The sequence below is a fragment of the Mustela erminea genome, chromosome 13 (assembly GCF_009829155.1).
Source record: "Mustela erminea isolate mMusErm1 chromosome 13, mMusErm1.Pri, whole genome shotgun sequence".
Lineage (NCBI taxonomy): Eukaryota > Metazoa > Chordata > Mammalia > Carnivora > Mustelidae > Mustela > Mustela erminea.
Genome location: NC_045626.1, coordinates 36133283 through 36157312, shown reverse-complemented (window position 1 = coordinate 36157312; position 24030 = coordinate 36133283). Strand labels below are relative to the sequence as shown.

General features: G+C 38.1%; 1 protein-coding gene and 1 non-coding gene across 5 annotated transcripts in view; both read left to right on the top strand.

Annotated features, from left to right (window-relative positions):
- Nucleotides 1-24030, top strand: part of ELP2 (elongator acetyltransferase complex subunit 2) — a 42121-nt gene that overhangs the window by 312 nt on the left and 17779 nt on the right. For 3 of the 4 annotated variants that reach the window (XR_004278092.1, XM_032310696.1, XM_032310698.1), the window contains exons 2-13: nucleotides 2000-2078; nucleotides 4844-4914; nucleotides 8492-8648; nucleotides 8888-8965; nucleotides 11159-11223; nucleotides 12226-12292; nucleotides 12766-12906; nucleotides 13988-14083; nucleotides 15311-15432; nucleotides 16043-16174; nucleotides 20623-20772; nucleotides 22519-22707. Coding sequence is in view for 3 of the 4 variants with exons in the window: in XM_032310696.1 (XP_032166587.1) it covers nucleotides 2000-2078; nucleotides 4844-4914; nucleotides 8492-8648; nucleotides 8888-8965; nucleotides 11159-11223; nucleotides 12226-12292; nucleotides 12766-12906; nucleotides 13988-14083; nucleotides 15311-15432; nucleotides 16043-16174; nucleotides 20623-20772; nucleotides 22519-22707 (1347 nt within the window). In the remaining variant the exon portion in view is untranslated. The remainder of the gene's footprint in view (nucleotides 1-1999; nucleotides 2079-4843; nucleotides 4915-8491; nucleotides 8649-8887; nucleotides 8966-11158; nucleotides 11224-12225; nucleotides 12293-12765; nucleotides 12907-13987; nucleotides 14084-15310; nucleotides 15433-16042; nucleotides 16175-20622; nucleotides 20773-22518; nucleotides 22708-24030) is intronic. The other variant, XM_032310697.1, reaches the window with a different exon arrangement.
- On the top strand, nucleotides 9126-9259 carry LOC116572564. The gene has a single exon (XR_004278413.1). It is a non-coding gene; the product is annotated as a small nucleolar RNA SNORA14 (small nucleolar RNA).

Sequence of the window (24030 nt, the reverse complement as noted above, 5' to 3'; positions counted from 1 at the left end):
GCGCTTCGCCACAGCCCGGGGTCTTCAGTTCCTGCCAGTGGCCTGTTAGTCCCACATAAGCCCACCTGAAAGACCACCTTTTCTGAAGCCTTGCGTGGGAACTGTCATACTGCTAACCAGTTTGGGGTTTAAAGGATTTGCAGTTTAGGTATGGATGAAAGCCATGATCACAGGTGCTCGTTTCTGTATTTTCCTTCAGATTTATTTAATAAGCTTGTATTGAGTTTCAAAGAAATACCACTTTTATTTTGGCTTCGGGAATAGACATTTTCAGGAAGGCGCTGTTGGGGTAAAGGGCAAAGGGGTTAGGGATCCTAAGTAGTAGTTATAAGGCAGGACTTACACATTCCCTGAAGTTCACCCAGTCAGTTGATTATTCGCTTGGTGCGTTACCTCACTTTTCAAGTGCCTAGTTTTTGCATTCTTCCCAGAGTTGTTAGGACTCCATTCTCATTGTCTAGTACAATTAGTGTTGCTTTTCAAAAAGAGTCTCGGAATAAAAAAAATAAAGTGCTAGAAATGAAAGTGCAGTGCAGGGAATAGCTGTCTGTATTTCTTGTACTGCCTTATTAGTTTGAGTAAAAATCCAATTTTCATAATCTTTTCACATTCAAATTTACATATGAAATATATATGAAATAATTGTACTCATTTTTCTTGTCTTGAGCTTGTTTTCCCTCTCTGTTTCTAGTTACTACCAAGCATTCTTAACTGGCAAGAGAAAGCAGGAAAACCATGGTAAACTTTACCAGGTTGGTTAGCCATGGGCTGACTCAACTGTAGAAGCCCATCTTTCTACAGCCATTTAATGTATTTGTGCCTGTGTCTTCCATTACATTTTTACTTTTAATAACTTGGTGGTCATGTGAGGGGATTTTAACTTACCAAGAAAGTATATTGAGCCTAAAAAGTACTTTGCTTTGTTAAATATTTGCTATTTGCGCACTTAATTAAATATAGGAATAAGAGCATGTCAGATGCTAAAATAAAGTTTTGGAGTAATATTCATTCAACAAATATTTGAGGACCCTCTATGGGCTAACCCTGGACTAGGTGGTGATGGTAATGGGTAATAATTCTTGACCATCAAGGAGTTCTTAATGTAGTGAGAGAGGGAAATACTGTAAATTGCGTCACAACTTCAAATAACTTATGTGTCAGATATACTAGTTTTTGCACATCTACTTTGCATACCTTTTTCTTGCCATGAGAATTTCAGTTGGCAGGTAAGTAAATTGGAAGTTAGTGCTATTGGCTGTAGAGAAAGGGGATCTAAAGAGGAAAGCTCTGTAATCACAGAGTAAATATTGTGAGCAGTGTGGGGAGTAAGGAAAGCCTAAGTGTGGAGGGATTTTGCTGAAAGCAGTCAAGAGGCTGCTGGGAACTTGGCTATAGGCCTTGAAGGGGAACTTGGTTATAGGCCTTGAAGGGATCTGCTATCTGAGGAAGTAGTTGTGGCCTGGTAACTTTGTATCACTAATGAAAGACCCAACACCAGATCAGCCATGGTATGCAAAGTTGAGTCATGAATTGGAATCCAGTAATCATGAATTCCTCTATTGAGGGTTTTCTTTTTTTTTCTTTTTTTTTTTTCTTTTTTCTCAGTAAAGCCCTCAGATCAGTTTAAGCATGGTAGAAGTAGGCCTTGAAAACTGTGGGCAGACAGGGAAGAGTTACCTTGTCTAGCCTGGGGATGTCAAGACAAGCTCTCCTGTAGAGAAGGATGGGGGCAGTTAGTAGGAGCTAGCACATGAAGACCAGAGAGCTCAGTGCACTGAGAGCACAGGACATAAGAAACATGGAGTGCTAGAAAAGGCAGGCACACATTAGGGTGAATGGATGGTTGAAGCTATGGTTTAAAGTTTATGAATAAAGAGACGGGACTCAGTTTGAAGTAACCTGAACTTTTTATTAGCCTCAAAACCACTGATATCTCACTTTTATTAATTCTTTTGTCGGATAAATTGGAATTTACTAACTAATGTTTTCTTCCGTAAAGAAAAGAGTTGTTATTACCAACCTGAATGGCCACACTGCCCGAGTCAATTGCGTACAGTGGATTTGTAAACAAGATGGTTGTAAGTATTAATCTGATTGTTAAAGCTGATCTCAATTTTTTTCTTTTTTAAGATTTTATTATTTATTTGACAGACAGAGATCACAAGTAGGCAGAGAGGCAGGCAGAGAGAGAGGGAAGAAGAAGCAGGCGCCCCGCCAAGCAGAGAGCCTGACATGGGGTTTGATCCCAGGACCCTGGGAACATGACCTGAGCAGAGGCTTTAACCCACTGAGCTACCCAGGCACCCCCTCAATTGTTTTCTGATAAAGTAAAAGTAGCCATTTTTCTTTTATCACTTGTCTTAATTTAACATTAGTTTATCTGATACTACGCAGTCGAAAGCAGAACAAAAATGGTATGACCAGTGAAATACCTGACCTTACTTTATAGAACTAAACTGTGGATAACACAGCGGTTCCTAGAATGAGAGTAGAGGCAGCCCCTGACTGTGGCTAGACGCTCTCCATTGCCCACAGTTTTTTTTTTTTTTTTTTTTTTTTAAAGATTTTATTTATTTATCGGGGGGGTGGGGAGAGCGAGCACAGGCAGACAGAGTGGCAGGCAGAGGCAGAGGGAGAAGCAGGCTCCCTGCCGAGCAAGGAGCCGGATGTAGGACTCGATCCCAGGACGCTGGGATCATGACCTGAGCCGAAGGCAGCTGCTTAACCAACTGAGCCACCCAGGCATCCCTGCCCACAGTTTTTGACTGAAAGCCTGTAAGCAGGGCCTGTTCTGGGGTTCAGGCTGGGATTCAGAGGATTTGGCTTGAGATCTATTTCTTCCACAGACAAGCTATGCTTTTTTAGGCAGGACATAGCGTCTCTGTGTTCACCCCAGTTTACACCTTAGTAATATCTGAAAAGTAAATGCTTGAACTTGATCTGGTGACCTTCGAGGTTCACAACACCTGTGAGGTCAAAATTATTTTCAGAATAATACAAGAGGTTATTGACAGTTTTCATTCTCATTCTGTCTTAAGTATATGGTGGCTACCACAGTAGATTCAATACAGAAGCAGATATGAAAATCCAGTTGTATTCTAATAAAGTTAGATGTTAAAGAGGTTGGTGGAAATGTGAAACAGTGCCTCTCTTCTCATTAACTTTTTGTTTTGGAAAATAATAGGGATTCCCTCCTCACCCCCTACAAATGTTATTTATGTTAACATGTGATGGGGTTCGTTATTATTTTTAAGTAAACTAATAAAGTATTTTTCAAATTGCTGATTTAATTTCTAATGTGGTTGATATTGGTACATATAGTTCATATAAACAAAAGCTTTTGGGGTTCTCAAAAAAGAGTGTAAAGGAATCCTGATACTAAAAAAATTACGATTCCTGGACTAGATTATCTCCAGGTCTCTTTTATCTCTAAGATTCTGTGACTCAAGAATTTTTAATTAATATATTGCTTTTAAATGATGCTTCTGATATCCTATAGAATTTCCTCAAATGTCTTACATATACTTACTGTGGTATTCTTATGGACTCTGAATTTTATTTTCATTTTCGTAAACATTTATTGAGAGCATTCTGAGCCATGCACAAATGCAAAATTTCCTGAATGAGTAAAACTTTGCCATGACTTTATCTGTGACATTAAAAAAAAGATTAATAAGCTACTTATTTCATTTGGTAATGCAGGATTAGTCATGTTAGGTCAGTAAAAATCTTTAAATATTAGAAAGAGTGGCTATTGGTATAGATATTAAAGCACAATTGTAATTTTATTAATTGCCATCAGGTAACTTCAAAGACAACTTGAATTTCTGTATAGGGATTTATTATAAAATATTAATTTGGGCTTATATATTTTATCTTCCCTTTGAAAGTGAGGTTCCATAAAATGAATTCCTTGTGTTTCACTGTAATCTATAACGACTATGTTTGCTTTCCTCTAAAATTAGGGCTCTATCACCAGATAATTAAGATGCTTTTCTAATCTAATTATAAAATTTTAATAATACCATTTTGTATTTTCAGGAATGCCTGGTTGGCTCAGTCAGTAGAGCATGTGACTCTTGATCCCAGGGTCATGAGTTCAAGCCCCATGTTGGGTGTGGAACCTACTTAACAAACAAACAACCACTATTTCTTATTTTTAAAATGTTTGAATTTTAACACATTACTTTTATGTACCTTATAGTAATTTCCAAAATCATGTAATTAAATGGCTTAATTTCTGTGATGTATGAAGATGTTAAAGCCCAATATTACAGCTGTCTGGCACTAGGGTTAGGACATGAATCTGGGACTTCTGACTTTAGGTCTAATGTACTTTAAACAATCTCCACCTCCTTCCCCTAAGTATCTAGCACATAGGCCAGAAGAAACAATGTGCGATGTGTGGTCCTTAGATTCAGAATTTTAAAAAGGTATATAAGGCATTACTGGGACAATTTGGGGCAATTTTAATATGGACTGTATTTTACATTAATGATACTGTGTCAACAATTAAAATTGTTGAATACAATAATTGTAACATAGGGGAATGTTCCAATTCTTAGGAGATGTATGATAAAAAGCGTTTAAGAGTGAGAGGTCCTAATGTCTGCAGCTTATTTTTAAATGGTTTGCCATAAACAAAGACGTCTATGCATATACATATATAAAGTGAGATATTAACTAAACATGGCAAAATGTTAACAGTTGGTGAGTCTAGATAAGGGGTATATGAGGTTTTTTAATATCTTTTTGAGTTCTCATATCTTTTCTGTAGCTTTGCAAGTTCTCAAAACCGCTGGGAAAAAAATAAAAATATTCATGGAAATGTAATTTTTTCCAGCTTCTTCTACCGAATTAGTTTCTGGAGGATCTGATAATCAAGTGATTCACTGGGAAATCGAGAATAATCAGGTGGGTAGACATGTTTATAGTTGTAAGAATTAACTTATATCTGCTTTCATTTTCAGCTCTTTTCCTCATATCTGTTATGTTCTTTTATGAAGTTGCTTCATTCTTATCAGTAGTCCAGATCTTACATCTATACTTCACATGCCCTGTACCCTCTCCTCTAACATTTGCTCCCGTATTCATATGCTGTCACTCATTTCTGTGAATTTCCCGTCACTTAGTAGTAGTTTTCAAACTGTACCTAAAGGGGCTGTTTGTTCTGTTCTCAGTGATAGCAAAAGTTAACACTGCCTGTGTTCATAGGACAGTTGTTACCATGTGGGCATAGATGTACATAATTCTAAGTAATGTTATAATATGCACCACTGAGTATGGATGGATCTCTATTGATGGACACTGGGTTGTTTCTAGTTGTAAGCAAAGATTAAAGCATTTTAGGCATTTAAACATCTGTCATGCAGAAGATAAAGAGGAGTCAGAATCCTGTTTATGATTCATGTATGTAGTTTTGATGGCAAAATGTACTTGAATAGCTAAAGTATAAAGGTAGCTCCATAGATATGTGCTCTAACTTGCTCTACCACGACCATGGTGCTGTGAGTTCAGTAGAGTGTAGAGTTTTAAGAGCTGGTTGAGTTGGGTCTTAAAGCGTGGGATGGTTTCCTTAGGAGGAATTTAAGGGGTGCAGATTCCTGGTAGGAAAAATGGCATGCATAAAAAAGCTCAGGTGGTATAGGAGGCCACCTGCTCATCAGTATCCAGTCTTAACCAAAGTCTAAGATGTCTTAAGGGCAGGGTTTTCTAGTTTGCTCAGAAAGTTATTCATCTTTCAAGAAGTCACATGAGAAAAGGAGTCTATGGGCAATCATGGTTGGGAACTAACATAGGTATATATACATAAGGTATATATCCTATACCTTCTTTAGAGAGTCCCAGTGCACCAGAAGTATAGTGAAATCCCTGCAAAGTTGTGACGTGGATGAACATATCTTCATTTAACAGGCATTTCCCAAAATCCTTTCAAGTTTGAAATTTTTTTTTTTTCTTTTTAAATCGCTTAACATTCCTTGTAACTCTGAACAACATAGTTTTAGAAGTGTTCCTAGGCGGTAATACTAAAGTACAGTAGGAGAAGATTGTGTGGCAATGTGAATATCGACTTTAAGAGTTTGTTCTTTATTCGCAGTCATTTGGAAGTCATTGATGATTTCTAAGCAGAGGAAAATGAGCGTCAGAAGATTAATCTGACAGCAGTGTGCCAAATTAGAGTAGGAAAAATTAGGAAGAAAGCAGTGTGGGGTTTGATTTTGAAGGGAAGATGATTTTGACATTGACTTTATCAAAGGAGTGGGAGCTGGTGTTACGGGAGTGAGTAATTAAAAACGGTGGGATTCTGTTTTCAGGCTCTGGGAGAAAGGTGCTTCTACAAAGAAAAATAGGGAAATAGGAAGGAAGATGGGGAATTTACTTCTTGACATGCCATTTGAATTGCTGGCCAGGCATCCAGACTTATCCTCAGAAGGAGAGGGCAGGTGCGGAGGTGGGGATTTTGGAATCACCTAGACTTGAGTAAGAGCAAAGAGGAATGTAGCAAACCTAACTCCTGTTTAGACTGATCTTGGCAGAGGAATCCAGAGAATGATTTGAGCACTTGTTCTTGAGATTTTGAGGTGATACTTGCAAAACTTTCCTCAGTGTTGCCTCCCGCTTCTGTCAATAGAGAGGAGTGTAGGCTGAGCAAGTATCTTAGGGAAGACAGCAAATTTAGAGAGAGGCCTAAAGAGAATGTGAGTCCAGACAGGGAAGAGGACAGCAGGAGACTAAAAGGCATAAAAGGGGGATGAAGGGAATAAGAGAATTTAGGGGAAGGGTCCACACATGGAAACCTTAGAGGCTTACCGTTTTCCTTTCCATATGCATTTCCATGTACACAGGAGTTCAGCACCCCTTGACTTCTGATAAAAAAATAATTCTAAGCTGGTATAATGAGAGGTTTGAGTCTCCGACAGTTGAGCAGTGTTTTTTAACAAGCTGGTGAACTTGAGAGGTTTCTTTTATTTAAGTTTTTTAAATTCTCTGATAATTGATACACAACCTTGCTTAAAAATATAAAGTAAGTACTTTCAATAGATTTGATTTTTTAGGGAGTAATGGTAGAGACTCATGAAAAAAGTTTAAGTACAGAATAGTGTAGAGAAGGAAAACTAAGTACAAAACAGAGTTAACATTCTAGTGAACTAGCTGTAGCTCTCTCTATTTTGTGTGTAATTATACATAAAAGAGATTATACTGTACTTGAGTTTTTAAAAATGATTTCTCGAGCCAAAGGTCAACGATTACAGAAAGTTAGTGTACAGATCCTAATACATAGCTGTTAATCATCTTGAGTGGCAGAGTTTTGCTTAAATTGTGAGAACAGCTGAGCATGCATTTAAGGGACCCCTCTGTTTCTATAGATGGCAAATTATAGAAGACACTTCTCAGAGGACGTGGTGGAATCTCACACATTGCGAACTCTGAAAAGTATATTTAAAATAGCAGAAATGATAGGGAATGATTTTACATGGCAGGCAGGTAGGCTTGATAAACGGGATTTCCTCGTTCTGCTTGCCATTTTTTTTTTTTTTCATTTTCCAGTGATTCTTGATTCAGGCAAGTATCATGAATGTATGCTAGAAGTACTTGGTAAAAGTTTGTTGGAGAATAGAATATTTACCCAGTTCCAAAATAAAATCTTACATAGTATCACAAAAAATTTAACTTCACAGTGAAAAAACCTGGCAGACGCTACTTCTACTAGGGTACCAAGGTTAACAACGCTGAAATTGGGAGAGAGTGATGATCAGGTGCTTCCTGACATGATGCACATGGATAGTAATGAGGTCAAAATGTATATCCAGAATCTAATCTTGAGGAAATATCACATGAATCCAAAAGAAGGAACATTCCATAAAGCTGGCTGTATTCTTCAAGAATGTCAGTGTTGTGGTTGTCTTTCCATGTTGCCTTTTTTATTGTCTACAGTAGGAATTTTTACTTTTAGGAATTTTAGGTTAATTGCAGTTTTTTACTGTTATAAGGAGCATGTGATGAATGCCTTTCTGCATTTGTCTTTTATTAGTTACACTAGTGTGGTTAGCATCTCACAGTAGATTTATTTGTTTATTTATTTGTTTATTTATTTGGCAGAGATCACAAGTAGGCAGAGAGGCAGCAGAGAGAGAGGAGGAAGCAGGATCCCTGCTGAGCAGAGAGCCCGATGTGGGACTAGATCCCAGGGTCCTGGGATCATGACCCGAGCCAAAGGCAGAGTCTTTAACCCACTGAGCCACCCCGGCGCCCCATCTCACAGTAGATTCTCAGATAGGAAATTGCTGTTTCAAAGGCTGTGCACGTTCATCTGTCCATACTGTGTTCAGACTACCTTCTCTGTAGTTTACATTGTCTTCAACTTGAAAGGATGTATTTCTGGGTCAGGCTTTTTAACTGTACCTTTAATTCTGTGATTTTAGTTAAGTAAAGATGGAACTATTAATTCCTTTTTTATCACCCATATTTTTGTTAATTTTTTCTGATGTAGCTTTTAAAAGCAGTCCATCTCCAAGGCCACGAAGGAGCTGTTTATGCAGTGCATGCTCTTCACCAGAGGAGGGCATCAGATGTTGAACTACATACACTGATCGTTTCTGCAGCTTCTGATTCTACTGTTCGAGTCTGGTCTAAAAAGGGTTCAGAGGGTAGGTTGAGAGTTAATATAATCCAGATGAAATAGTAATTGTCGAGTGATGGAAGAACATAAATACCATTTTTTCAGTGTTTTAAGTCATTTTGTTCTTTGTAATGTTGTTAATCATTTACATTCCCATGGTCACTGGGGGCTCATCTTCCTCCACCCAGGGCTGTGATGATGCTACCCAACCTTTCTCGGTGGATAAGCTCACAGTTAATTGTTCATGGTGTTTTTATTATTTCTTAGTAACGTGTGTTCAGACCTTGAACTTTGGAAATGGATTCACTCTGGCTCTCTGCTTATCTTACTTGCCTAATACTGATGGTGAGTATTCTGCTAAGTATACATTAAAACAGCAATAGATTTTTATATCTCCATACAACCAGAACCTGAAAGAAACATTAGGTCTTAATTTCATATCTGAACGTTTTCATGAAACAAGTTGAAATGTGGATAATATACTTTTTTAAAAATTGAAATATAGCTGCATTCCTAAACCCTCTTGGTGGCCTCCCTGCGCACGCTTCCAGCATATGAGCGAATGCTACAGAGACTGCAGGGAGTCCAAAGGGCTGCGCTCCTGCAGTGGCTCAGTCTTATTTCATACCTGCGACATCTTTCTAAGAGCTCTTCCCGCGAGCAAGATCGTGTCCCTCAGACCGTCGTGATTTTTGAGTTTCGGAGGCCGCCCTACTCGCAGCAATGGAAGAGCAAACAACCTGCTGCGATAAGTGTTTTTGTACCCATCTAGGTTGCTCAGTCAAAATGATTCCTAAAATTAAAATGCAGGGGCATCCGGGTGGCTCATTTGGTTGGGCGTCCAACTCTTGGTTTCAGCTCAGGTCATGAGATCAGGGTCGTGAGTTCGAGGCCGCAGGGACTCCCTGTCTGGCGGGAGTCTGCTTCCCTCCCCCCTTTCCCCCATCCCCCACTTGTGCACTTTGTTTAAAATAAATAAATCTTTAAAAAAGTAAAAAAAAAATTGAAATATAGGTGACAGAATGTTAACATTAGTTTTGGGTGTACAGCATAATGATTCTACTACTCTGTATGGTAGGCTGAGGTCACCAGAATTGTACTTCTGTTTTTAGTACTCTGATGATCTTTGTATAGAACATAAAATTAAGGGAAGCTGTGAAGGATTTTGATAGCTGTTGAAAACTTAAGTGATTAATACGGATGTGGGATTGATACTGCTATTTATCAAATATATTTTCAACATCTGTAGATCTGATTTGGGGAAATTAACCCTTTGAAGGTGAAGGTCTAGGATAAGTTGAAAAATACTGAAGATGGACCCTTTGAACATTTCTGTGAATATGAGAGCCTCTTCACATCCTCCATAATGACCATTTGCCCAAAACCACTTAAAATTTCCCAACAGAAAAATATCCCTTTTGTTTTGAAACCCATCTGTCTGTACCTCTGATTATCCTCCACAGAGTTGATGGCCAGTGTGAGTTGGTCCATCTTTGCCACCTCAGTCACCTGGAGGACATATCTGGTGGAGAAGGGCAGGCCTGGAAGCCACCAGCTTCTGATGCCCTCTGCAGCAGTAACTGCCACTCCACTATTTCATGTGATGGTCCTGTTTTGTGGGAGGGCTCCCCAGTAGGAGGACCTCATATATTCTGGCTTTATAACAGAGAATTCAGTTTTTTTCCCATCTACATTGAGGCCATGTGACTGGAGTTTTAATTTTTACTTGATTTAAAATGAGAAAATCTTTAAAAAACACACTTGTAGTTACATTTACTTAGAAAAAGAGTCCTTATTTTATCTGCTGTCCTTTGGTAATGTGAATTTTTTATAGCCTCATCTTTCATAGAATTTTAACTACATATTTACCTGCCTTTTTTTTTTTTGAAATTGAGGTATAAATGACATATTAGTTTTAACTGTATAGCATCATGATTTGATATTTGTATATATTAAGAAGTGATCACCATAGTAAGTCTGGTTAATGTCCAGAGCATACACAATTACAGAATTTTTTTCCTTGTAATGAGAACTTTTAAGATCTACTCTCTTAGGAACTTTCAGGTGTGCAGTACTTGCATGCCCTTTTACTTTGTTTTCTACTTCATGAATTTGGTTTTACTGTTGAATTCTCAAACAAAATGTAAGATACTTGAAGTGACAGACATGGCTTTAAATCGTTGTGCAGTAGCCATGATGCTGGACTCAGCTCCTACATTTTCTTTTTTGGGTTTACAACTTTCTGGATTAGTCTTGGTGAAATGCTTTTTGTGTTTCTCTTTTCACCACTATTTCTATCATAAATGACACAGGATGGAAGAAAGGATTCCCTGTCATTCTTTGCTAAGTAACCATTTAATAGAACATTTTAGAGTGTTCATTTTATTCCTATAGACGTTTATTGAGCACTTTAGTGTATTGTTCAGGGTGTGGAAAATAGAAGCCTGGATTCTTTACCCAGTGCTTATAATCCAGCATTGGTGATAATGGTAACATGTGATGGAATATTTACAGTAATGCCTCTTTTTATCCTTTCAGTACCAATATTAGCATGTGGCGATGATGACTGCAAAATTCACTTATTTGTTCAAAGAGATGACCAGGTAATTTAATGATTTAATTAAAACACTAGAATTATGTTCTACTTAATTACATATCTTAATATAGACTCTTTCCAGATTGTGGAATTTTAAGGAATGTTCTAATCTAAACCAAAGTAATCCAGTAAGAGAATCATTTTTTGACAGTCCTCTCTTAGACAGTTTTTCACTTCGCTTGAACACCAGCTAAGTGCTGTCTTGGCCACCTGGTCCAGAGTTGTTAGGTGGGAAACAGGTCTTCGGGTGGGGGAAAGACAGGAGGAATATATTTAGGTAGTGGATTGTTTTTTGTTTCTTGTTTATTTTTTTATAAATTTTAAATGAAGTGTATCTATGGTGAAATTCCCCTGGTAGTGTTTATTTGTCATTCTGAGCTTTGCCTACATCTTGAGTGATTAAATGACAGGAGGGAAGTTCCAGAAAAGATATAGTTTAACTTTAGGCTTTTTTATTAATAATGGAGATACTTATTTCTTTGCATCCTATAAGAAAGTTTAAAATGGTTGTGAATATCCAACCACCCAACTGTTTCTATAGAACAGCACATGTTATTTTATCCTGTAAACAATTTATTTAAGGTCTGTAGATACTGTATTACCTACTCAGATGAGTTAGATGATTATAAGATTTTTATTTCCAAATGAGAGCTCTGTCTTCTGTCTGATCAGTGTTCCCAATTTAAAGATTTTATTTTTTATTTTTTATTTTTTTTTATTTGACAGAGATCACAAGTAGGCAGAGAGGCAGGCAGAGAGAGAGAGGAGGAGGAAGCAGGCTCCCCGCTGAGCAGAGAGCACGATGCAGGGCTCCATCCCAGGACCCTGGGATCATGACCTGAGCCGAAGGCAGAGGTTTTAACCCACTGAGCCACCCAGGCGCCCCATGAGTGTTCCCAATTTAAAACAAACAGTGCGTTAGGACTGACTGTGACCTAATGAAATCACTGATATACATGAAAATATTAAATTCTTCCATTAAGCCCAGTGATTTTTGTTATCTTACTAGTTTCAGAAAGTGCTTTTTCTCTGTGGACATGAGGATTGGATAAGAGGCGTGGAGTGGGCAACCTTCGGTCAGTATGAAATCTTGCTGAAGTACATAATGGGGCAAGTGTGTGGAACTTCAGGAAGGCACCTTCTTTTGTGTTAACGTTTTCTTTGTCTATAACATTTTTCTGTTGTCCCTATTAGAAAAGAGGATACCTCTTTGTTAACTATTAATTGGGGAGATAGAGGATGAAACTAGTTGATGTTTTGAAGAGGATACTAGCTGACTATTACACATAAAGATGTTCTTGAGTTCTTTGTAGAATTTTGTGGACTGTGTATAAGAATGTTATACATTGTAGCCATTTATTAGCATTATATGTATGTTTGCCAGTGCTAGTAAAAAAGAATGTAGGTCAAATGAATGAAGGGTAGGGAAGCAAAGTCTCATTTATTTTTTTAGGAAATCTAGAAATCAGCATAGTGTAGAGCAGAAAGTCTTATACCTAAGTTTAAGAATATAATGTTCGGAAAATGATAACATTTGTTGTTTTATTAGGTAGAGATCTTTTCCTAGCAAGCTGTTCACAAGATTGCCTGATACGCATATGGAGACTGTATATAAAATCAACATCTTTAGAAATTCAAGATGATGATAATATAAAACTGAAGGAGAATACTTTTACAATAGAAAATGAAAGTGAGTAATAATGAAAATATTTGGTGTAACAGCTTCCTAGATCATTTATTTATCTGTTTTGCTGTATACCTGTGCGGAAGTTAGTTTTTCAGAAATATCCAATCTTGGGGTGTCTGGGTAGCTCAGTAGGTTAAAGCCTCTGCCTTCAGCTCAGGTCATGATCCCAGGGTCCTGGTATCCAGCCCCACATCGGGCTCTCTGCTCAGCGGGGAGCCTGCTTTCCTCCTCTCTCTCTGTCTGCTTCTCTGCCTATTTGTGATCTTTGTCTGTCAAATAAATAAATAAAATCTTAAAAAAAAAAAAAGTATTCGATCCATACCTGAAACTTATACTATGCATTTTTTAAATTTGAGGATAAGTTATTTTTCATCCATGAAACTTACTTTTTCTAACCATATCAGTAAGATTTTTAAAAATTGCTGAAAAATGTTTAATGTTTTCTCAGCAAATTAATTTATACAGTGGTGCCAAATTTGCAGTTTTAGCATAGGAAGAACTAAAGGAATAAAGAGATTTATCCATACCTTTACTGAATGAGACACAAGCCCAAGTACTACATTGGAGTGGTATATGTAATTCTGGTTTTCTTACTGTCTGGAATCAGAGCAGTACCCCTGCGTGGTAGATTCTACTGGAATGTTGTATTTGAAGGAAATACTTTTGAGTGTTCACCTAAATTATAAAGTTAGCCCTCAGTGAGCGGGGCTCGATCCCAGGACCCTGAGACCATGACGTGAGCTGAAGGCAGAGGCTTAACCCACTGAGCGACCCAGGTGCCCCTTGGTTTTGCTTTTTAATTGGACTGTAACAGTAGCTGTTCCATAAAACTTTAAAATTGAACACATTCATTAACATGTATTTATGACTAGAGAAAAATTTATATATCTTTAGAACTTTTTTCTCCGTAATTTTCAACAGTGGATTAAATTAATGGAAGTTGTTTTTTTGTTGAATGCACTCTTTCATAGAATCTAAATCATGTTCTGATTTTTGAAGGGGGATATGTAATTGTACACCTTGGTTATGGAAATTCTTTTTCAAAGGGCTTTGAGAAAAGAATGTGTCATTGTTTTTGTTATAGGCATTAAAATAGCATTTGCAGTTACTCTGGAGACTGTGCTGGCTGGTCATGAAAACTGGGTAAATGCAGTTCATTGGCAGCCTGCCTTCCACAAAGGTATGAAAAAAAGAAACCGTATTCCTCATTTCACCTAAATTTCATGTATAGAATTGTAAGCTGACCAAATGAAGTAGAGGGTTTGTTTCTTTTTTAGTTTGATTAAAAATCTCAAATAGGGGTATCTGGCTGGTTGAGCCAGTAGAGCATGGAACTCTTGATCTCAGGGTTATAAATTTGGGCCGCATGTTGAGTGTAGAGTTTACTTAAAATCTTAAAAAAGAAAAACAGTTAAAAATAAGTAAAAATCTCAAATATAAGACTTTTTAAGTTGGCAGAGTATGATATGCAGCTGCTGGACATGTTCTGCTGGGCACTCAACTCCATTGAAACGTATACTGCTGAGTGGGAAAAGTGTGTTTGATGCTGTGATACTGAAACCACCACAGCCTTTTTAACTCTCTTTAGAATTAGTTTTCATCTAGTTATTATGGGATTTAAGAGAAATTGACTTTTAAGTCAACTTCAACTTCACTGGAACCTTTGCCCCCATGGAAATAGAAGGTGCTGTAATACTGAGATAGAATATTTATGAAAAAAGAAGACTTTCTTCCACTTTCTTTTGCCCTCAAATCTCCGTTTATGGAGTGATGGTTGGATGCTGAAGCTGGTGCTGCAAAATGTGGAGCTGAACAAAGCACAAGCCTCACATTCTTCCCCTAGCCCCTTCCCTAGGGCAAGAATAGAAAATGTCAATAATGAATACTCAGGTAATCACCATCATCTGTTACTGATACGCCATATTTGTTGCAGTTAAAAAAAAAAAAAGATACCATTGGTATTGAGGGACCCCTGTGTATTCTTTCCTGAACCCTTTCCCCTCCATTCTTTCCTTAGGGCAACTGCAGGACTGAATTCACTCCACATCATTCCCATGAGCGTTTTTATACTTCTGCTACACGTTCTATGTAGCCACAAACAGTATTGCTTTACAGCTGTTAAAACTTGATATCAATATGTATTCTCTTATAACTTGCCCTTGTAGCTTAACATGTTTTGGATCTGTATCCGTAATGATTTGTGTAGCTCTAATTTATTTTTATTGAAGTATAATATTCCTTTGTCTAAATATACCACAACTCAGTCATCTGTTCTTCTGATGGTAGACTTCTGTCAGTATCTCTAAAAATTTTGCTAGTGTAATGCTGCACATGAATGTTCTTGTGGTAACCCATGTCGTGTTTTTCTGGTAATCTACAAACAAAATGCTTGTTGGTCATTTTAAAGGCATTAGCTTTTATTCTTCAGATGGTGTTCTTCAGCAGCCAATGAGATTGTTGTCTGCCTCAATGGATAAAACCATGATTCTCTGGGCTCCAGATGAAGAGTCAGGAGTTTGGCTAGAACAGGTAAAAATGTGACTCTTTGGGGTACCTGGGGTCTCAGTGGGTTAAAGCCTCTTCCTTCAGTTTAGGTCATGATCTCAGGGTCCTGGGATCGAGCCCTGAATCAGGCTCCCGAGCCTGCTTCCTCCCTCTCTCTGCCTGCCTCTCTGCCTTCTCTGCCTACTCATGATCTGTCTCTGTCAAATAAATAAATAAAATCTTTAAAAAAAAATGTGGGGCGCCTTGGTGGCTCAGTTGGTTAAGCGGCTGCCTTTGGCTCAGGTCATGATTCCAGGGTCCTAGGATCAAGCCCCGCATCAGGCTCCCTGCTTAGCAGAGAGCCTACTTCTCTTTCCCCTTCTGCCTGCCGCTCTGCTTACTTGTGCTCTCTCTCTGTCAAATAAATAAAATCTTAAAAAAGGTGACCATTTAAGGAACAGGTTGTTGGGTTTGGTAAACAATATTTAACCCCCAAGTCTATGTTCCTGGAGCTGCTGATGTTAACTCTATGCATGCTAACATGCATAGAGAGTTAACATCATTGTTAACATAGATTGTTACATGGAACGTAATAATCTCTGGACTGTGAGAAGTGTGGAATATTGATTACGCATTATTTTCTATTATTGCATAGGTTCGAGTAGGGGAAGTAGGTGGAAATACTCTGGGATTTTATGATTGCCAATTCAATGAAGATGGTTCCATGATCATTGCTCATGCTTTCCATGGAGCATTGCACCTTTGGAAACAGAATGCGGCAAATCCAGTAAGAAAAGCATTTTTAAATAAAGTATTTGTTATCAAATAGAGTGAAATGAAACCTATGTAAACTATGCTATAGACTTAGAATACTCTGCAGAAACATAGTAGAGGTGTTTAAATTCAAATGACATAACTTCTTCTTATAGACATTAAACTGTAGTTATACTAAGTAAGAAACTTAGCTTTTCTCAATTTAAAAGTCGTCATTTGTCCAGCATTGTTGAGGTTTTGAAATTTGCACATAGGTAAACTTCCTAGATAAGTGAACTTTAAACTATGTAAATTTTAAGCTCTGCCTTTAAATTCTATAATTTTTTTGATGGGAGTGTTTCCTAAAATGTTTCTAACTTCCCTGTCTTCTTCAGGGAGATAACATAATTTGGTCTTGACTTGGACAGTTAGTTGGGTAATCCCTAGATAATTACTGATGAATGACTGACAAAAGGGCCATAAAACTACCTGCTACTTTTGAAGGAATGTATTAATGATCTCAGGGCTGTTCATAAGTGTAATTTTAAATGGTCCTCTAAATACTGGGCTCTTCTACAATTTTTTTTATTATTGTTAGTCTCTTCTCAAAAAGAGGTAATCTTCCTCAAGCCATATAACTGCCTCTTAACATTATTTGGTCTCTTACTTTTTAATTTGCTTTTGATCTGCTGCCTAACCTCTGTCTCAGGTTCCTTCTCTGTGAGGTGTGGTTAAAAATAGCATCTACGGAGGAAGGGGGTTTGGGAGAAGGGTGGTGGGGTTATGGACATTGGGTAGGGTATGTGCTATGGTGAGTGCTGTGAAGTGTGTAAACCTGGCGGTTCACAGACCTGTCCCCCGGGGGATAAAAATATATTACATGTTTATAAAAAAAATTAAACATTAAAAAAAAATAGCATCTACTCATAAGGTTTCTCTGATGCTTAAATGAGTTCATATTTGTGCAGTATGAAAAACTGCGCCTGGTACGTATGGGATAGTATATTTTGTGTATTTTAAATTAAGTAAATAAATGAAGGAAATAAGAGCATTGAGTGAAATGTGAGTCCATAGATTTTGAATGTGCATCTCAAGGCTTCCCTTATAAAGTAAAAATTCAAAGATTTGCATAACCTTTAGTTGGTGGGCTTTGTCCTAGTTGTGTCATATGTGAAGATTCAACTTTTCATGCATGAAATGATTTACTTTTTCCCTTGTATTTTCCATTTGGTGTTGACCTTCAAGATCGTTTCTACTTGTATGGAATCAGACCTATATATACAGGGAACAAACTGATGGTTGCCAGAGGGGAAGGAGGGTGTAGGGGTTGGGCCAAGTAGGTAAAGGGGAGTGGGAGGTACAGACTTCCAGTTATGGAGTGAATAAGTCATGGGAATAAAAGATAACAGCATAAGGAACACAGTCCTGTGGTGCTATAATAGCATTGTGTGGTGACAGGTGGGGGCTACACTGTGGTGAGTGAGCTCAGCATTATGCATAGACTTTCCGAATCACTATGTATGTCTAAAACTAATGCGATATTGTGTGTCACCTAAAGAAAATACTCCCTTTCCTGTCCTTACTGTAAATATTTTCTCTCAAATCAGTGTATTTCAAAAGCAGTTCTTTAAAGTATCAAACAGCTAATACGGGAGCTAGTTGGATGTTCCGTGTTTAAATGTTCTAAGATAACAGTGTGCATGATCCATTTTGAAGTTCAGAGCAAGGTCAGTTTAAGAATGATGTGCTTTCAAGCTATTTTTATTTACATCCAAGTTAATTGAATTTTATCTATATGTATTATTCCCATTCACTCAGATTCCAATATACTTTTCTGATGTGAAGAAAAAGAATGAAACTAGTAGCCTTGATGATAACAGAACATAACCTTGACTATTGTCCAAATAAGTGTTGCCTCACTGGAAATATCATCCTTCAGGGGGTTATGGCAGAAAAACAGTTGAGAACTGCTGTTTTAACTAGAACTGGTAGAAAACCTACATGCTACATGGTGAGCCCTTATCATACTTTATGGAAATCCGTTATATAATTGCCTGGCTTCTCTACTAGATTGTAAGCTCTGTGAGAACAGATTTGGCTGTCTTCCTTATCCCTGTGTTCTGGTACATAATGTGGAATGCACGGATGAATGAATAGTAAGAATAAAGCAATCACATGTTATATTCACTATGTGCTGCCTTAACAGTTAAAGTACGAGTAGTAGAAATTCATATTTCTGTTTGCCTGTAAGTGATTTTGGTCATGAAGCTTTACCATGACTGTTTAAATGAATCAAATGGTGGGAGCATAGCATAATACATAGATATGTTGAATCACTATGTTATATACCTGAAACTAGTGTAACATTGTGTAGCAACTGTACGCACACACCAAAAAACAAAGGACTGTTTCTACTGTGGAATGAGCCAGGGGATCATAAGCTAAGGCACTTTTTTTTCTTGAAGATTTTGAAAAAAATTTTTTTTTTTAAGATTTTATTTTTATTTATTTATTTGTCAGAGAGAGAGTTAGAGCGAGCGCGAGCACAAGCAGACAGAGTGGTAGGCAGAGTCAGAGGGAGAAGCAGGCTCCCTGCAGAGCAAGGAGCCCAATGTGGGACTCGATCCCAGGACTCTGGGATCATGACCTGAGCCAAAGACAGCTGCTTAACCAACTGAGCCACCCAGGCGTCCCGAAGATTTTTAAAATTTAATTGAGATAGAGAGTGCTCACATGTGCATGGGTAGGGGAGGGTTAGAGGGAGAGGAAGAAAATCCCAAGCAGACTCCTTGCTGAGTATGAAGCCTGATGTCGGGCTCAGTCCCACAACCCCGAGATCATGACTTGAACCAAACTCAAGAACTGGAGTATGCTTAACTGACTGAGCCACCCAGATGTCCCTAAGGCACTTTTAAATTTGTTCTTAACTTAATAAATTATTAACTTGATAAATTTATCAAGATAAGTCTTGATAAATCTTGTTCTTAACTCAGAGTGCCTCTGAGCCATATTTCAGCTTTAGTTTTTGAGGGCCTTCATAGATAAAAGCATCAGATGAATAAGAAGAAACTCAAACCAGAAGACAGAATTCAAGGAACTTTGCTTGTGCTTATAATTTGACTTCAGATTTATAATACCTGCACCCCATGTATTTAAGGTGACTTTTAAAAAATAGACTTGATTTTTTAAAGAAGTTTTAGGTTTACAAACAATTGAGCAGGAAGTCCAGAGAGTTGCCGTATACCCTCTGCCCCCACACATGCACAGCCTCCCACACCAGAGTGGCACATCTGTTATATTTGGGGCTGATTTTAAAAACAAACACTGTACTTTAGGACTGTTACAGTGCAAAATTGTACTGATAATCCAAAAGTGCTGCGCTTTGTTCAGAACTTTTTGGAAACTCCCATTAGTGCTAACTTTAGAATCACCTTTTATGTCATAGAAGAAGAAATTAATAGCACTTCTTTGTCACAACCTTTTAATTTTTTTGATGAGAAAATAGCTTAGCTTAATCACTGATTGTATTCATCATACTTGACTTTGGGTCACCTTTTAGCTATTTTTACAAGTTTATTTACTCCAAAGATTGTTTACCACTACTTGAGGTTGTTCAAAACATGATTGTAGATGAGACATATGACATTTTCTATATTTCATTGTCTCTCTTTGTTTACATGGTTGCTGGTACAGGCTCCCTCAGGAGGTGGGCTAGCTAGATTTGATTCAGCCTCTCTTCTCTACACCTGCAGCTCCTTTTACTTGATAAAGAAAGCCAGCGGGCTCCTGGGTGGTGCAGTTGGTTAGGCATCCGATTCTTGGTATTGGCCCAGGTCATTATCTCAGGGTGTGAGATCACAGCCCTGGGCCGGGCTTTGTGCTGAGTGGAGTCTGCTTAAGATACTTTCTCCTTCTTCCTTTGCCCCTCCTGCTGGTGTACTCTCTTTTCCTTTCTGTCTCCCTAAAATAAATAAACCCTTAAAAAAAAAAAAAAAGGCACATACTCAGAATCTACTGACTTATTTTATTTAATACTCTTTATTATGTAGTGCTGCTTATTGCATTGTTCTGGGTGCTTTACAGATATAAATTCATCTAATTCGCCTAACAACCATACAAACTTGGTAACTCTTTTACAGAGGAGTTCTTTGAGGCAGAGAAAAGTTAAATAGTGTTTGGCTTCTAGGAGGCATTCAGTATGGGATGAATGGAGGGGCATTTCCCCTGGGTTACTGCTTTAAAGGACGAAACACATTTGAACTTTTAAGTTATAATATGCTTGATTGGAAAACCTGTCCTTTTATTTTAGGATCCTATTATTTTAAGATCCCATCTTATTTTTTTAGCTTTTTCCCTTGCTCAGGGGCTTCAGTCTTTTCCATCATTAGCCTTGAGGGCGGAGGGCATTATCATGATTAGACTTGATTCTGAGTAGTAGTGATCTCTGATTATTTTGATGAGTCATGAATACTTCCATTGCAGAGAGAGTGGACCCCAGAGATTGTTATTTCAGGACACTTTGATGGTGTCCAAGACCTAATGTGGGATCCAGAAGGAGAGTTTATCATCACTGTTGGTACTGACCAGACAACTCGACTTTTTGCTCCGTGGAAGAGAAAAGACGAATCACAGGTAAAATGTCTTCCTACTTGACTGACATTTTTTTTTTTTTTTTTAAAGATTTTATTTATTTATTTGACAGAGAGAGATCACAAGTAGGCAGAGACGCAGGCAGAGAGAGAGAGAGGAGGAAGCAGGCTCCCTGCTGAGCAGAGAGCCCGATGCGGGACTCGATCCCAGGACCCTGAGATCATGACCTGAGCCGAAGGCAGCAGCCTAACCCACTGAGCCACCCAGGCGCCCATTGACTGACATTTTTGTAAATGCATTTTTTATAAAAACATCCCCGGGCACGTGAAAAGTGGGGCAGTATTGTTAGCCACTACAGAAATGCAAGTGAAAACAATGACATGGGACATGGGGCCGCTGTGCACTGTGGGGTGGTCAAAGTGAGAAGCACTGGCAGTGAGGAGCGGATGTAAGGGTGCTGAGCAGCCAGAGTACCCACGTGTTGCCGGTGGGAGTGCAGAATGATACAGCAGGTAGGAAGTGGTATTTTCTTAAAAACTTAGACTTACATATACTCTTGACAGTTCAGACAGTTTAAGTGTTAGAGTTGTTTTTGAAGTGTATTTACTTGCTATCTGCATAAAAATTCACTTATCCCTTGTATTTTATGCTTAATATTAGGAAACAATGTAAAGTCTACAGTAAAAGCTAATTTCTAAAGTCATATATACTATTAGGTAATAGTGATTGAGGGTGACTTTTGTTCAATAGACTTTTTATTCTTTGCCCTGAGCTCAAGAAATTGCAACTACACTTACCAGTGGCAAGCCACTGAACTGTGCAGTATGGTAGAGAAAGCTTGTCTACTCAGCTTCAATCTCTGACAAAAGTTCTTAGAACTGACTGTGAGTCAGTCCTTGAAAACTAGTGAAATCTGTTTATTAATCATCCACTAAAAAGACAGATAAATTGGACTTCACCAAAATATGAAAATTCTACTCCTTGAAAGACACTGTCAGGAAAATGAAAAGTTACAAACTGGGAGAAAGTATTTACCAAGCAAATCTCTAATAAGCGATTGAGATCCAGGGTGTGTAACGAACATCTGAGAACTCAGTAATAGGAAAACGAAGAATTCTGTAAGAAAATGGACAAAAGATGTGAACAGATACTTCTTCACAGAAGGTATAAGGAAATAAGGACAGGAAAAGATTCTGAACCCTAGTCATTAGGGAAATGTAAAGTAAAGCTACAATGGGATACCATTATACACTTAACAAAATGATTTAAAGGCTGTACCAAGTGTTGATGAGGGAGCAGGCAGCTGGCATTCTTGTACACTGCTGGTGGGATTGTGAAATGTATAGCCTGTTTGGGAAACAGTTTGATAGTTTCTTAAAAATTTAAATATGTATCAGTGATAACATCCAGCTAGTTTACTCACAGGTGGCGTTTACCCAAGAAAAATAGAAGTCCATGTTCATACAAAGATTTGTACAGAAATGGTCACAACTTCTTTTTCAGTAAAAGACAAAAAGTGGAAAGAACCTACGTGTCTTATCATATGTGAATGGATCAACAAGATTGTGTGTGTGTGTGTGTTGTGTGTGTGTGTTTCTAACTTTACAAGGGAATACTATTCAGTAACAAAAAGGATTGAATTAGCGTTAAACAACACCGATGAATACGGTCTATGGTCATATTTCCATGGCATAATAAAAAATTGTGCATCTGATATTTTGCTTGTTGAAAAGAATTTGGCTTCTGAAATGTATGATCATTTTTTTTTAATCCTATTTTAATACCCAGGTGACGTGGCATGAAATTGCCAGGCCTCAGATACATGGATATGACCTGAAATGTTTGGCAATGATTAGTCGGTTTCAGTTTGTATCTGGAGCAGATGAAAAAGTTCTTCGAGTATTTTCTGCACCTCGGAATTTTGTGGAAAACTTTTGTGCCATTACGGGCCAGTCACTGAATCTTTTGCTTTGTAATGTGAGTATTTCTCTAATGTTTCAACTAAATCCACGTACTTCATTTAAAATTTTTTTTTCTCAGGTGCCTGGGTGGCTCCGTTGGTTAAGCAACTGCCTTCAGCTCAGGTCATGGTCCCAGAGTCCTGGGATCGAGTCCTACATCGGGCTCCCAGCTCCATGGGGAGTCTGCTTCTCCTTCTGACCGTTCCCCTTCTCAAAGGGTAACAAAAAAGTCAAATCAGCTTGATAAAACTTCTGTGCACACTGTGGCATGCAGTAATTTAAATGTTAAAACCAGAAAATTTTTTTAAAAAGTAGCCTAAAACACTGTAAAGAGTTACAATGTTAAATCAAGGCAGGAATACCCTGTATCATCACTGTGTTAAGTGCCTACAATAAAACAATATAGAATAGGTCATATTTTGTTTTCTTTTTTTTTTTTTTAAAGATTTTATTTATTTGACAGAGCTCACAAGTAGGCAGAGAGGCAGGCAGAGAGAGAGAGGTGGAAGCAGACTCCCTGCTGAGCAGAGAGCCCGATGTGGGGCTCAATCCTAGGACACTGGGATCATAACCTGAATCAAAGGCAGTTGCTTAGCCAACTGAGATACCCAGGTGCCCCGAGATAGGTCATATTTCCAGGGAGATTTCCATGTAGCTGTAGGTTAGAGGTAGGGAACAGTGGAACTGAAGTACTTGGAATTACTAGATGAGACCATTGATTTTTTTGGTGGTAAAAGTAAATTATTCATAGAAGAAAAAGGACTGAAATAAGGTAATGAGAAAATGTTTAATGGCACTTCATTTGGATTTTGAAAAGGTAAGTTTTTTTATGTTTATACTCTTTACAGAAGATTTGAGCTGCTTATAAAAATACATAAGTTATGAAAATTATGAAGTAGTTTTGAAGGGAAATTAGGAAGATAGTTGTGTTATACAGAAGCATGAGCATTACATGGTTCTTTACTGTACTTAGAGATGGGTCACAAATTTGGTCTGAGATTGCAAAGGGTAAGTACACTTGATAGTCAGAAGGAAGGAGAGAGAGTGAGGAAGCAGCAGGGTAGCCCAGGCTATTCAGATGAAGAGTAGTGTATCCAGGGAAATGGAGAGACAGAAAAAGTCAAGCGCTGGAGGACCTGGGGAGGCAGGCACAATTTAGATCAGTGGGTGCTATTGGAGGGTCCCTAAACAAAGTCCTGAAAAATACTTTGGGGTGGAAAATGTTATGGGAAAACAGGATGTCTTTGAGCCTGGAGGCTCTGAAGGCAGGGCAACTAATACAATCTGGGTAAGAAAGTTATTTGAAATAAACTCGCAACTTCGTTTCCCTGAGTGTTTG